Here is a 14,501-nt window from a genome sequence, read left to right as displayed (position 1 = left end):
CCAAACATTACTTTCCAGTGAACTCGGCCCTTGGTGAACTCGGCACCTTTAACTCGGCACCTGGTGAAATCGGCGCTTGTATTGTGACGCAACAATGCCGTCTGTCGGTGTTGGTCTACTCGGTGCATCTATTGCTAATGTGACGGATAGAGGGAATGATTCATGATTGATATATGCGATGGACATGGACGGACATATGCGTTGAGATTGAAGTGGGGCCGCTACTGGTAGTCGATCTTTACAACCAGGTAAGTCGAATGGTGCTAATTAATTCGATGTGAGCTATGAGATTTTAACTAAATTTTGTTTGCAGGAAGGTGCCGTTGAGATTGAAGTGGGGCCGCTACCGGTAGCCGATCTTAACAACCAGGTAAGTTGAATAGTGCTAATTAATTCGATATGAGTGGTCAGATTTTAACTTATAATCCTGTTTGCAGGAAGATGATCTCATTGAGTCAACTAATAAAATATTGGAGGTTGTATCGCAAAGAGGAGGAGATATGCTGTTTGACGACTAAGGTCGATCGTTCTTACACCAGGAAGATGAAAAAAAACATGCCTCAATTCTTTGGAAGGAAAGGACGTAGTTTATTATTGTCCTTGATGTTTTTGCGGCATATGCACCCAACTCGTGATACACATACACACGATCTGTGCATATGCAAACCATGAGATGCAAGGATCGTGCAAAATATATATATCTTATTTATTAGTTGATTAGTTATTGATAAGTTGAACTGTTAGGTTTATTAGAGATTTTATAAGTTCAATACAACACAACAATACTGATTTTGTATTAGCTGATTAATTATAGGAAGGTGTGATTTTGTCACGGGTATCTGGTCAGGAGAAGGTTGAAGGGTGACATTAGGGAAACATCCTGCTAAAAGAATATAGTTGAAGGACGATATTTAATTTATAATATCCGTTTCTTTGAAGGCAAAGACTGATTATTTTGGCCTTCATAAGTTTCGATGTGTTCATGGGAGACATTTATTGGTGTCATGGGGAACATTGTATTGTCATAAACTTGAAACAATAGAGATCGCACAGCATCTACGATCAAACGAAGTGCCGAGTTCATCAAGTGCCGAGTTCACCAAGTGCCGAGTTCAAGGTGCCGAGTTGAAGGTGCCGAGTTCACCAGGTGCCGAGTTCACTGGCAACCGGTTCAACAGCTATAGTACAGATATTTCGTCATGGGAGCTATATTTACCCTATATTTTCAATTGTCAATGTCAATCCACTATGACGTCACAATTGAATATTCGTGACGTCATGGCTAAAAAACAACAACAATAATAAACATGTTTTAAATTAGGGTCTTGTTTTAGACATATTTGTTTTAAATTGATTTTTGTTTTAAATGCAACCCTAACTGCAACATTACTTCCCAAAATTGTCTTTATAAGATAGTTGATCCAATCGGAAGCGATGAAGGAGTGTAGGAGATGAAATACTGTTCATTAATTTACGAAACGACCGGATTATAAACGCAGTTTCCACCAAAATATGGATGAGTTCAGGAGGTCGGCTGTTTTCTGTTTCGACAGGAATTAAAAGCTGTAAACGAGATAGACTACTTGATATTGGCGACAAAATGCGGGTATGTTTTCATCAATACAGTCCCGTTTCAGTCGTTCGTATAATCAAGCTCGTCGATCACGTTATCACGTGAGTCACGCTCTTGTCTTGCATGTCTGGTGCGAATATTTTATAGTTTTTCCAATGCTCCACAAGCAAGTTTGGAAAGTAATGCTGTAAAACCATATAGTTGATATTATTTTGTATAGGTCTGCTTTGTGGTGAAGGTAAACAATTATGCAATCCCTATTACGAACTGTGGTAAACAGGCGCAAGGGTTGCATCATGGGTTTTCGCATTTATATGTAAAATAGAGTGCAGCTGAGAGAAATATCCACACAATCATTTGTAACTTTGACATTGGTTCAATATACCGTATTCATAATTTCCAAATCGCGGATCATATTTGGAGACTGACGAATATTTACAGATGCACTTTTCAAAGAATGTAACATTTACTGAACACAAATCTCGACGATCATTTTAATGACTGGATAGGTTTCAATGTCGTCACAAGGATGAGGATTGGCTGGGATAAGAAATGTAAAGCATCCACAATTTCAAGTATATACGGTTTTACGGTGCGACTGCTTTTGCAACACTATGAGGTTGGTTTTAACGATGGATTGTCCTAGCATTGAAAATGCGTGTGGGCTATAGATCTTCATCAATTGCTTGGCCGTTTACACATACTACATTGTATGTATTAATATTTGTAACAGGGTGAAATTTCGATAAAAGGTGTCTGCGTTCTGTGCATCTATACATCTCATCATAATCTTTATCATCTGTCACGATCGCCACTATCAAATCATCAACAAAGCACTCCAGTTGAATATTATATTATCCATCATATGACGTGATATTCACTAAATATATAAGTATCGAATCTCTCATTCTAGATCAGTTATAGTTCACGTTGAATATATTGATAAAACATCCAGGATAATGGCAGGAACTGGATTCGGGAGTGACGGCGGATGTCACCATGCAGAAAAAGCAAGGGTACTCGGTTTCCATAAACAGCAACATGATAAAATATCTCATGTTAGTATTGACTTGAAATGATATTGAGCTATAACCGTGATCACTAGTCGAAGATTTAACAATGATTGGCAAATGATTGGCTGTCTTACAGAGCCTTTAGAAAGCACATATCATCATGTATCCAAATCGTTGTCATGCCTATCATATGGAATCCATTTTGCAGCATTTCATTATGGTGGGTATTCGGAGCGACAAAAGTCAAGTAACGGTGTACCGAACATTACGGCAAATTAGGTGTTTTCAAAAAGATATCATGCAGGTAAGTGATCTCCATGCTTCAATTTGAAGTTTCCCGTTGTTAAAGATAGAGCTTTGAGATGTTCAATTTCGAGCGAAAACTCAAATAAAAGGCATATCTAACTTATTGAAAATACTAATAAAAGCCTGATGGTTCGTAAACATAATTTATTTTCGAATACCAAATTCCACCTGCATTCCGTTCTAGAACTATTTCGGACTTAGGTAATAGAACTACGTAGCCTTTCCGCGATCAAGAGAGATATAGCTATAGTGTACTATTTCAACATCCAAATCACTAATTCAAATCATATTTTATCCATATACTTATACATGATACAATACCGTGCCCAGTATAGGCCTACTGCTGACTCTGTTTCATTGAAAAGTGTCATAAAAACCAGGGATGGTTTGAACCTCCGAAAGGTTCAGGTTCGTGGGAGTGCGAACCTTTCTGAAAGGTTCTGTGTGAACGCGAACGTAAACCTCATGACGTCACGTGACGTCACATTGCTAATTCCAACCCTACATTTCAGTGAAGTGATATAATAATGTACGTATACACGATACCTAGCGACGACTCGGAACACATAATGCCACAATGCTAAAGTACATACTGACTTTTTAAACGTCGCCAAATGTATCAGCTGGGGCAATCAAATGATATAATAATTCCATAAAATCAATATCTTCCGTCGCTTTGTTAACAATTTCGACGAGAATTGCAAGGGAATATATAAGCTTACGCCTAGGCCAGACCGGACAATCTATTCGGCGTCTCAGTGTTGCTGCATTGATATAGAGCAGAGTGTAAAACGGGGTTCTATACTTGCTACCGATATTACCCCTTTAACAAGTTATACAGCAGTAGACAACACCCTAATCGCACGGAATTGATTTTTATGATACAATTAACATATGAAATCGAGATTGAACGTGTACGCTTGCTAACTTTTTTACATTAGACAGCGATATCAATGACTACCTACATGTAGCGTATTTCGCTATTGATGTTGTGTGATTGCGGGTCAAGCTCACAGCTGCCAGTCACTGAATATTCACAAACGGAACTAGCTGGATATTTCGAGCAAACTTTTGTAATAAAGCAAGTAACATTTTTGAGATTGTCAGGGGGGCATGCTCATTTAGTGTTCATTATTTATGCTGCCAGCGCCATGCATAGAGTGGCCCGCAGTTGAAATGCAATAACTTTCAACCAAAGATGTTATAATGACATGAAAATTGTAATATATGAAAAAGGTTCACAGTGCAGAACCTATACCACGGTTCGTTTGTAAACGTGAACCTCTAAATTTCTCAGGTTCACACACAGAACGCGAACGTGAACCCCGCGTTCACACAATCCCCAATAAAAACCCATAACGACCGTTTCCCTGAAATTGATCTCTCGAGATGTACTGATATATATAACATGAACAATGAACATATAGCAACATAAATTAATATAACCAGTTTCAATATAGATTGAATGAGCAATTCCGGATGATATATATCCCATCAAAACAACCAAACGCAATATCCAAAAAATGTCGATACTTAGTTTCACATTAATGACAGCAGTCGTTATAAAGTGCATAACCCATCCTTTATCCAGACAGATGTAAATTTCGTTATTCGATGTGATACTATCTTATTTCAGTGTCACAAAGTAAGAGGCGTTAACGACTCACCAAACGCTCTCTGAAAAAGGTTTCACGAGGATTAAACAACGCCATGCGATCAGGTCGCGGTACAATGGGCAAGTTGAAAATGATCGACAGTTTGAATAATTTCTTTTCGGTACGTTGATCAACTTTTCATTCATTCATTTTCAGTTTTTTTGTCAATATCATGATTACTATAAGTGTCCGGTGATTCGTGTGTATTCACCGAATAATCGTATTCGAGTTTAGTGGGCAAACCTTCGATGATCTCCTTCAAAAAATGGTAACCATTATATGACCTTCTTGGAGACACAGAACTTCAATTGTATAACAATTAGATAGGCCTGAGGTAAAAAAAGTAAATAACAGCAATGACGTGACGACGTAGATTGATTTTAGGGTAACCAACAAAATAAAGTCGCATTGTGCCAATGTTTCCGAAATTTGAGGAGGATTGACCCGTGCTCCCGTGAAACTTCCATTGGAATTGCGTTCCTCAGATTGGATATACATTTCCTCTCAATAGAAATATATGATTATAAATAATTATATGAATTAAAATGTGCACCACCTTACCACAGGTCGTCACACATTACGACGAATTAGCACAATCGAAAACGATGAGCATCTTCTTGAAACCTACTGAGATCGATCCGTCTTCAAAGAGCTGGAGGTAGAACAGTATTGCCAGCCTTTTTCAGAATGGTACACCCTGTTAATGTTTACTCAATACACCCCAGCCCACGTAACACATCGAATCTGAATTCATCCTGATCGGAGTAAGGATGAGCAAGCTTGCATACTATATGAAATGCGCCGTGCATATTTAAAGAAATCCACGTTGATATCTTTAACTTGTTGCAGTAGCCGTGCTTCTAGTGCTCATGGCATAGGCATATCAACACTTTTGTTCGTTTTTTTTAATTGCATTTCATCAAGAGCAGAAAACCCGACTTGCAGAGATATATCGTTTGGATGGGAACAAGGGTGAAAATCGCTTTTTGACTCAGATTACGGTATTTAGACTGATGACAAGCGATAGAGGCCTACGAAAAACTCACTAGGGTTTTAAAACCTTTAAACCCTGCCTTTTGAGCAAATTCGATCATAGATAATGAGTTTACAGGTTAAGCATGCCTGAACGATGCAAAATTATCAGAATTTAGACCTTTTCTAATTTTACACGAATACAATTTTCAATATTCAAAGTTAATTTTTTCAGCTTTCTATTTTTCGTTGATATGGTTTTCCTGCAGAAGGAAATTTTGGTATCAGCAGAACTCCAATACTGATCAAACTTAGCCTCACATCAGCGATGTTCTACACTTAAAGGGTAGGCTACACTTGAAGTTTTACAATATAAGCTTTAGTTTGTTGGTTATGATGTGATTTGCGAAAATTTCGAAAATAATGTCGAAAACTCGGTATCGCGTAAACGCGTATGCGTATCGAACCAAATTTGAGCGGATTTTTTCTGCTTAAAGGGGCACTGCACTATAAAAATGATGTGGTCTCAAATTGAAGGGCAAAACGAAAAAAATTTTTGGCCGCGGCCATTTTCTTTAGAACGCCGCCGTAAGGGAGCTGGAATTTATTGAAATTTCCGCAACAACTTCGCGCTCCAGCAGTCACGCAGACCACATCGTTTTTAGAGTGCAGTGCCCCTTTAATTGTGAATTACGAGCTGTCAATGCAGTACTTAGAGACGTCTCTGAATACTTCAAATTTTAAATATCACAACTGTACCTTCCCCCATAAGTAGCCCAAAGACTTTTCATTTGTAAACGGCTGACTGCACGATCAACCATAGAGAAATAAGATTCAAACAATTGTCGTATTGAAAATAGGTCCCAACATTTTGCTGTTGCACCTCAATATGCTTATTTTTGATTCAATGCTAGTTTTTTTTCGGTCTCCCAATTCTTGATGAAATTGTTAAATCAAGTGAAGAATCTCATTTTGATACATTATTTTCTTACACTCTCAACTTACATTTATACACTTCAACCTTATACTGACAACTATGTATTTATTTATATTACGCCATTTATAAACCCCAGCAGGCGGAGCTGAGCTGTCGTGACGCTTCGTCAGGAATCAATAAAGACAGAAATTGCAAGCTAAACAAATGTTACCTCGACCCTGTTCAACTGCAAAATGAACTTTTATCAACGGTCAAACTATCAAAAACAATATTACGTTTTGACAGCACAGACAGAATGTAATAACATACAAACGGCATACACTAGAGAAGGGGTATCAAACTCAACTTGCGTCGCGGGCCGGATTCAAACCTTCAAATCACTCGCGGGCCGGACCAGTCAAATGGTTCCAATATATTACCTCAAAATGCACGCCCTTTTTTTCGTCCAGAGTTTTTAATCAAGTGGCGTTATCTGTTGCATCATAATGCGGAAACGCGTTATCGCTGTCAGTTGTCAATTAGTTGAATGAAACAGCAGCCTGTTGCCACTGTAATATGTCGAATTATCGTCATCGCGAAATGAAAGTCGTGTGCATCCGATTTGTACGGTACAGCTAAGAAACGGATGATAGAATATTGATATCGCTTTGCAATGGCGGGTACATAATTCGTTGATTGTTTAGTGAAGCCATTACCTAGGAGACAATCGGCACGCTCATTATCGGAAATATTTGTGGGTAGGAATGGTATACGCCCACGCAGTGTACGCAGTTTTTATAGGAAACTTTATCCATAGTTGTTCCGGTTTGTTAAATCATGAGATTAACACTGACTTTATGCGCTGCGATCAACCGGTTTCCTTAATCCTGGGTTGATAAATCCTGACGAACGCAATAATCGACTTTATTGCTAATCCAACTTTATTATCTCCGCCCTGGATATCAGTTTCACTAACTCGTTTCTGATGGTGACTAGAGTGAAACCATACCACCTCTGTCGGATGTTTATGATGTTGCCTATGATCTTGACATTTGCTGCCTTGTGGGAAGTATTTCTTACAATAATATCTAAATATTTGTTAGAAATGTCAAAACATTACACACAACTTTAGTTCACCTATAGGTAGATATACATTATAATCCACATCACGAATATACAAATGATTGTTCCTTTAGGTAAACAGTGTCCAACTGTCCATCCGCCCCAATGACTCCCAAAATAAAGCTTTCGCTGGATCATTGATAACAATGTTAGCAAGTTTGCAGTTCCCTATACGCATGGTTCTCGAATCCATCAACTCGGTGAGCACGGTTCTCTATATACAGACGCAACTCAAATCGTGTTCAACATTCGTAGACTCAACGTTCTAATCGGGTCGTCGTATCGCTTCAGATGCACTCCAGGTACGATTCCAGTTCGGCCCTTATAGCTGTAAAACAGGTGTTGTATGTCACGTCTATATTGATAGTTTGATACATCATATTTTATGTCTTGAGATAAAGGCAGGCTGATGCCGATGTGCATGTCTATTGCGAAAGTACATGTACCTTGCCAGCCACCAGCCATTCTTGTTTCGCCGTAGAATTTTCAGGACGGATCCTTTGGTGAAACTTAATTCATCGGAAGATGTCGCTTTAAAAGATTCTTTACAGATGTAGTCACAACTAAATGGAAGTCACAAATTAACGTAATGATATGGCTTGTAAGGATCGCGTAGCTTACTTACCCAATCTCACTCGCGATGTTTCGCGTGGACGAGCTTAGGAACAAATTATCAGTACTGTTCGAAATACGGCCTTCGAAATGGCGATTAGCAACTGAGCCGTTAGCCGGTCTGGAAATTGTGTCCGAAGTTAACAAAGCCACCGTGTTTCGATGACGAGATTTTAATTCCCAATTTCCCCGGGCGTTTGGCTGCCGTCGTCGTACAAACGGAGAAGACTTCGCAGAACGAAATTCCGTTGTTTTAATCGATTTCCCAAGTCTGTCGCATGTTGTGGATATTTCGGAGCTATCGGAAGATCCATTCGATATCTCATGATCGAGTTCTTGGCGCGCTTTGCTGACACTTGACTTTTTAAATTTCAATGATGCCGCACCAAGATCTGCTTCCAATTGGCTCAAATCAAACATGTCATCAAGGGCTGGCGTAGAACGAGCCTGAATAGAAAGCGATCCATGAAATAATATCCGAAACTGTTTGAAACCAAAGACATAGTAAAATGTGTCGAATATGATACTTGCAGGCCAATTCGTATTTGAACCCTGCCAATTGTTAGCCTTTCCAGTATCATGACATTGGTTGACAGCATTTGTAATTGACAAGTACAGATTAAATGTTGGGGCTACTTACAAAAGCCGGAAAGAGATGCGAATTGTCATCGATCGCATCGAAGGAATTGTTAGATCCATCACTGGTGCACTCCGTCAAGTGGGACGTTGGTACGAAGCCACTTGATGACTTATCAGGTTCGCAACTTTGTGATGATCTTCCTATTAAACGCCGCCCTGAAATAGGAAAAGAATGTAGCCTGCCATCATTATAGCGGGTCATATATACGCAATAATTGCGTTGATCAAATATTTGCTTCTGCAGGGAATAAAACACTCGACAGGTCCCACGAACCTGAAGTTCTGCAATTCTCCCCAAAACAATCCAGTGGTATTAGTATTGACTTTTACCTGATTTATTATGTTGCATATTATGTTGCACAACTTCGTCTTCCTCATCTTTGTGATTTGAAATTAGTTTTTTCCCGTAGTCTACGGCTGCTACAGAACTGACTGCGTGTGAATTTGTCGTGGATTGGCTTTTACCGCTTGAATCACTGTCAGAATCGTCCTGTGCATTAAAAGGGAATTAACTTTGATAAGTCGACCATCCAGATTTATTTTGGCTTACTATAAGGCCTACGCTTTTATATATACCTGTGTCTCTTCGCCAGCACTATCCAAACGAATACTTTGTCTCGGGTCTTCGCACTTATCAACTGATTCCGAGGTTTTATCATTTCGCGTATTTCGTGGTACATATATGTAGGTGTTTCCCTTTTTACTGTGAAATGCATAGTTGTCACATGATTGATAACGTACTAACAATTGTATTTCTGTTGGATTCTGTACATGTGTAAGTGTAGCACAGGTGAAACCAGATATATATTAAACAAGATGTAATACAAGATGTGCGTGTGCGTATACGCACGTATAGTGTGCATATACGCACAGCGTTACATAAGAGTAAGCAATGTCCCATTGACTAATATAGCATAGCCCTTACCTCCATTGCGCTGCAGTCGCATCGCATTCGGACGGCTTGAAAAAGTTTTTTGTAATTTGTAACTGTGACATCTCTTTGAAACGTGTGGACACCTGTGATAAATTGAGTAGCAGTTCAATGTAAAGAAATGAGCGAATGCTGAACTGTATCAAGTAGGCTTAGCTTTCATGGCTTATCATATACAGCCCATGGCATGGTGTGCTAGAATTATGTTTAGTTGATGCCGAATGCCGACACAAAAGGACTGGAGGAGTGAATCCGTCAAGAGGTAACGTACCGAGAAGAAATTATTCAAGCTTTCGATCATTTTGAAGTTCCTCATTGTCCCGTGACCCGACCTGAGGGCGTTGTTCAGTCCTTGCACAACTCTTTTCATATCTCGTTTGGAATCGTCATTTCCTCCAGTAACTTTGAGGGTCTGAAATATGCATGATTTTCAACATTGTCAGATTTCAATGACGATGTATGTTTGTGAAATCATCGCTCTTTGGAAGTTTCGTTGAAAATAAGGCGTTATTTCGATTTGTCCAATTCCTACGTTATATATTTTTCTTCTGGCGAAGCTACTTGTGGAATCACCAATGCCGATAACTTACCCGGGCAATATCCTTTTGAAAAGATTTGATTTGCCGCAATGTTCGGTATACTGTTATTTGACTTTTGTCGCTGCAAATGACCGTTACAATGTAACACTGAAACAAAAGGATTAAATTTAAATTTGTGCTATACCACGAATTACATGCATACATAGTATTTTATTGCTGCACTTTTCGGTCAGTCAGTCATGTATTGAAATTTTTATCAATTCAAAAACATCACAAGCTTTTGATATAATGAAAGCCTAGCTAGACGTACGTTCAGGAATAGATAGATTACTGAATGTGTCCTGTCAGAAATAATAGTACACCGGGTTGAGCACCCGATTCATCAATCATACACAATTGACGATTACATAAATGGTCCAATATATTTTTGTTATCTGATACTCACATGAGATACTTTACCATGCTGGTGCTGCTTGTAAATACCAATTACTTCTGCCTTTTCCACTTCATGACAGCGATAAACGTGTGGAAATTCCTTGGTGGTCATTTTTTCTACAACCTAGATGCTGTATCGGTAAGCACACCGCGCTAATTTATCTGTAATGAGAGTTTGAGCCTTATGTATATTTTCTAAGTATCACCCCGCGTGGATAGGTTTATGGATTACACATAATTTTCAACTGAGATTGGAACGTTCACCTGTATTTTAGAATTTCGAAATACGCTAGAAATAACTAGACATGGTATTATGTTGGAACCCGGATGTATTTTTACTTTTCTCTATACAATGCACCGTTATCCGTTTTATATACGAGTGAAAATCTACTGTGTAGCAATGTCAATGTAGTTACATTATTATGGTGCAGTGGAAGCACCCTTTGTAAGTAGGACTAGCCATGGCGATGCCTGCGCTCGAATCCGAGTGGAATATCAATTGTAAAGATTTGAGTCGAGTATAAAGTAATAGTCATTTTTTCCAGTGACGACAATTCACGCCAAAAGTAGTATTTTAACAACAAAAAATATAGTTTTAATACCATCGTTGGAGCCTGGGAACCTCAGTAAACCGAGTCTCAGCGTCGGAAAACTAGTTGCACGAGGCTACGGATATTCACGGAACGAAATTTCCGATCGGCTCTCATAATGACACAAAGCCCCACGAAAAGTCATATGGTCCAGTAATACGAAATTATTTTGCATGGCGTGCAGGTTGCATCGCTTTCCCTGTGACTGAACCCAAGTACATATTTCAACTTTTCAAGTAATTACTACTGTTATTCCGTCATAATGGGTGGTACTCGAATGTACGTACACTGTACACTATTAGGATTTGAATCACTCATATACTTGATTTTGCACAGCCCTATACTTGTAATAAGAAACATAGTCCTTGAACACCCGCTATCCCGTGCCACACGCTCCATGTGATGATAGATTTCGAATCCCGCTTTTTAAAGTTTCGGGATGAAGACAACGTTTGTCTTTTTCGCCACAACGCTGTAGTTCTACGAATAAATGTGCAAATACTCTCTTGAAATACCTTCTGAATGCGGAGATTCCCTTTGTTTTATCAATGAGTCATCCAGCATAAATGTTCTAGTTACAATGAAACTTGTTTCGGTATAGTTCTCTCGGTGTGTTTGCTTATCAACGGGCAATGTACAAAACGCCGTGATAAACATTTGCTACTCTGTTCTATCGAATCATAAAGATTTGCTAATTATATTAACAATATCTATTACATAAAACTATACAGATTCATTGATGCCTTACTTGATTATTCTTGCAAGTGTACATAAGAACGAAATTACTGCAACATAATTTACTAATGTGGTTGTCTCCGATTTAACACCGTGATGTTTAGCGCCAGCGTCACGATACCAATGGCAGTGGTTCGAATCCAGGTTCGGACCAACTTCTTTGTGTCGAAGATTTATCTGGGCTCCTCATCGCTAAACTCGCTGCCATAGCAGTGTCTCAAAAATCCCAGAATGATGGTGAGCCGAGTCAGTAAGAAGTCGGCAGCAAAAGATCAAGTCCGGGTGCATAAAAGAGAGTGAGAGAGAGATAAACTGATGTTGGGAGCGCGCGAGTGCGGAAGTCGTCCGGAAGATTACGAAGGAAAAACGTCCTGAACATCAGAAACGCATTGTCGTGGTGCACATGACCTTAACAGGCGATAAGCACCACTGTTGTATGTGAAATAGACAAACAAACAAACAAACAAACACCGTGATGTAGATGTGCCCAATCTTGATCATTATTTTAAACCATGGGTCACGAACGCGGTGCCCGCAGGCGCTAGGTAGCTCAACAGGACCAGATGAGTGGCCCATAATTGCTGACATGTAGCAAATATTCAAAAATGATAGATTTGAAGGTCGAAGTGGAGAAGTTGAATATGGGTCACATAGTCAACCCTAAGGAACATGCGAACGCCCCCATGGAGTCCGAAAGGGAATCTGGTTACTATTTCCGAGCCTCGCTGGGAAGAATGGCGACTCAGCGCCTATTGCGACAACGCAACTGAACTCGCGTGAACTGGCGTATGTCCCAGGAAGAGTGATCTTTTCTTACCCTGCTGAGTGCTCTGAATGTAAACATAAAGAAATTCAACCAAGTGCTGGTAAACAGGTAGTAGCAGGAGTAACTGGTAGCCCTTCCCATTAATCAGTACCCAAGAAGTAGCTCTTGTTCTCAAAAAGGTTGGTGACCCCGTTTTAAACTGAATCGAATTCATGAAAACTCCTGTATAGTGTAGGAGCGACCGTGTTTACTGTCATTGTTAATTAACGAATTACTCGCGATCTGTATGTTTAACAGATAAGTTCATGCGGGAATCAGAATGCGACAATAAAGTGAATTCCATGCGACTCTTAAATTTTGTATTGAATATACTGAACCTGAATTGGAGATGGATTTGTTCCAAGATTATTATTTATAAACACTGCGCTAACGTGTGCGAACGAATTTGATGCTCCCTGTCTAGCTTTCTAAAATGTCACTAAATAACACCAGTCTGGTAAGACTAGAAAATTAGATAAAGTGTCGCTATAATAATTATCGGAACCACGCTATCGAGTGTGCCGATCCCGATTATGTTGTCCTTGTTTCTTTATCGGTTTCAGGTTTTTAGTAACCTCATTGCCTATCTCCCGAATGGTTACATATATGCTATTTTGCAAACATCAAAACTAGAGGAAATCACTTATTCATTTTCCAGATATTGGAATATTCGAAACCTTTCAATTAGAGATTTGTCAGACCTAATGAAAATTCCGTGCTTTCAAAAGTAAGTTCAAATTAACGTTTATTATTTGAAGAACTTTTCGTGTGCCCCTTGTTCACAAGCATTTCCTTATTTGATTATTTCGATTTAATTACCGCACGCTTCAATCTATGCGTTATTATCAATCGGCGCTTTTGTTTCTCTGTATATATTCAATGGCGAGCTTACTTCTTTTGGTTACTTTGCTGACCAAAGGCTGTGTTTGATTTATAACTGCGTTACCTTACCGTCAAGATTAGACTGGGTTCTGCGCATATATAGTCGCCACCCGATCAGTTCGCGGGCCTCGCAAAAACACCTGCTATCAAGATTTACCGGCACAATAAAGTTCAAGTTCAAGTTCAAGTTTATTCATAAAATTTCATCACTTCAAAACATCACAAGACTGCAATACAATGAATGATAGGAGGATGTCGAAACGACTAGGAGTAGTCTTAAGATCAGACACCTACCTGGGCCTAGGCGATGTAAAGAGGAGGCATGCACACTGCTGGATGAAAGTAAAAGAAGATAATATAAGGTGGCAAGTGACGGAAGGCGAGATCAATATGTCGGGTCATGGCCCGGTAAATGGTGAGGGCTGACAAGTATTCATTCAGCAGAAATTGCTTGTATTTTGACTTGAATGTGGAAATGCTAGACGACTGACGGATAGCCGGCGAGATACTGTTCCACACTTCAGGTCCGGCATATTTGATAGAGCGATGATATTTTTTTTCAACCATATGATAGTAGGACGACATGGACGCACGTGTGTCGTACTGATGCACTTTTAATACCGAGGTAAAGAAGTCATTGAAGTTTTCGGAGCAGTGGCCGTGGGCAGTGATTTGTTGGACACACATCCTGGTCCCTTTGGGGCCCTGGCTATAATACGGGGGACCTGATGTTGTAGTTTTTGTAGTGGCTTCAGTGCAGTTTTACTGGTCGCCCC

The 14,501-nt window shown here is 39.4% G+C and overlaps 1 protein-coding gene across 1 annotated transcript; it reads right to left on the bottom strand.

Moving 5' to 3' along the window:
- Window positions 1-7,543: 7,543 nt before the first annotated feature.
- On the bottom strand, window positions 7,544-11,697 carry LOC145434300 (uncharacterized). Its single transcript, XM_080311668.1, has 10 exons — window positions 10,724-11,697; window positions 10,330-10,425; window positions 10,011-10,151; window positions 9,734-9,825; window positions 9,385-9,511; window positions 9,139-9,298; window positions 8,810-8,964; window positions 8,183-8,616; window positions 8,004-8,120; window positions 7,544-7,885 (listed from the first exon to the last, which is right to left on the bottom strand). The coding sequence occupies exons 1-10, from the start codon at window positions 10,823-10,825 to the stop codon at window positions 7,789-7,791; spliced, it is 1,521 nt and encodes a 506-aa protein (XP_080167794.1). The 5' UTR covers window positions 10,826-11,697; the 3' UTR covers window positions 7,544-7,788.
- Between the last annotated feature and the right edge of the window lie 2,804 nt (window positions 11,698-14,501).

This window comes from Botryllus schlosseri, chromosome 2 (genome assembly GCF_051294905.1).
Source record: "Botryllus schlosseri isolate E-star chromosome 2, Bs_hap1, whole genome shotgun sequence".
NCBI classification, from domain to species: domain Eukaryota; kingdom Metazoa; phylum Chordata; class Ascidiacea; order Stolidobranchia; family Styelidae; genus Botryllus; species Botryllus schlosseri.
The sequence above is the reverse complement of the archived record's forward strand: the minus strand, read 5'-3'. Positions and strand labels throughout refer to the sequence as shown.

Bases quoted from the DNA above. Each gene is read 5' to 3' on its own strand.
- LOC145434300 (XM_080311668.1), bottom strand. From the start codon at position 10,825: ATGACCACCAAGGAATTTCCACACGTTTATCGCTGTCATGAAGTGGAA. The intron at 10,426-10,723 runs GTGAGTATCAGA...CTTTTGTTTCAG, and splicing joins AGCATGGTAAAGTATCTCAT to TGTTACATTGTAACGGTCAT. The intron at 9,299-9,384 runs GTATATATAAAA...TTTAATGCACAG, and splicing joins GTGCTGGCGAAGAGACACAG to GACGATTCTGACAGTGATTC.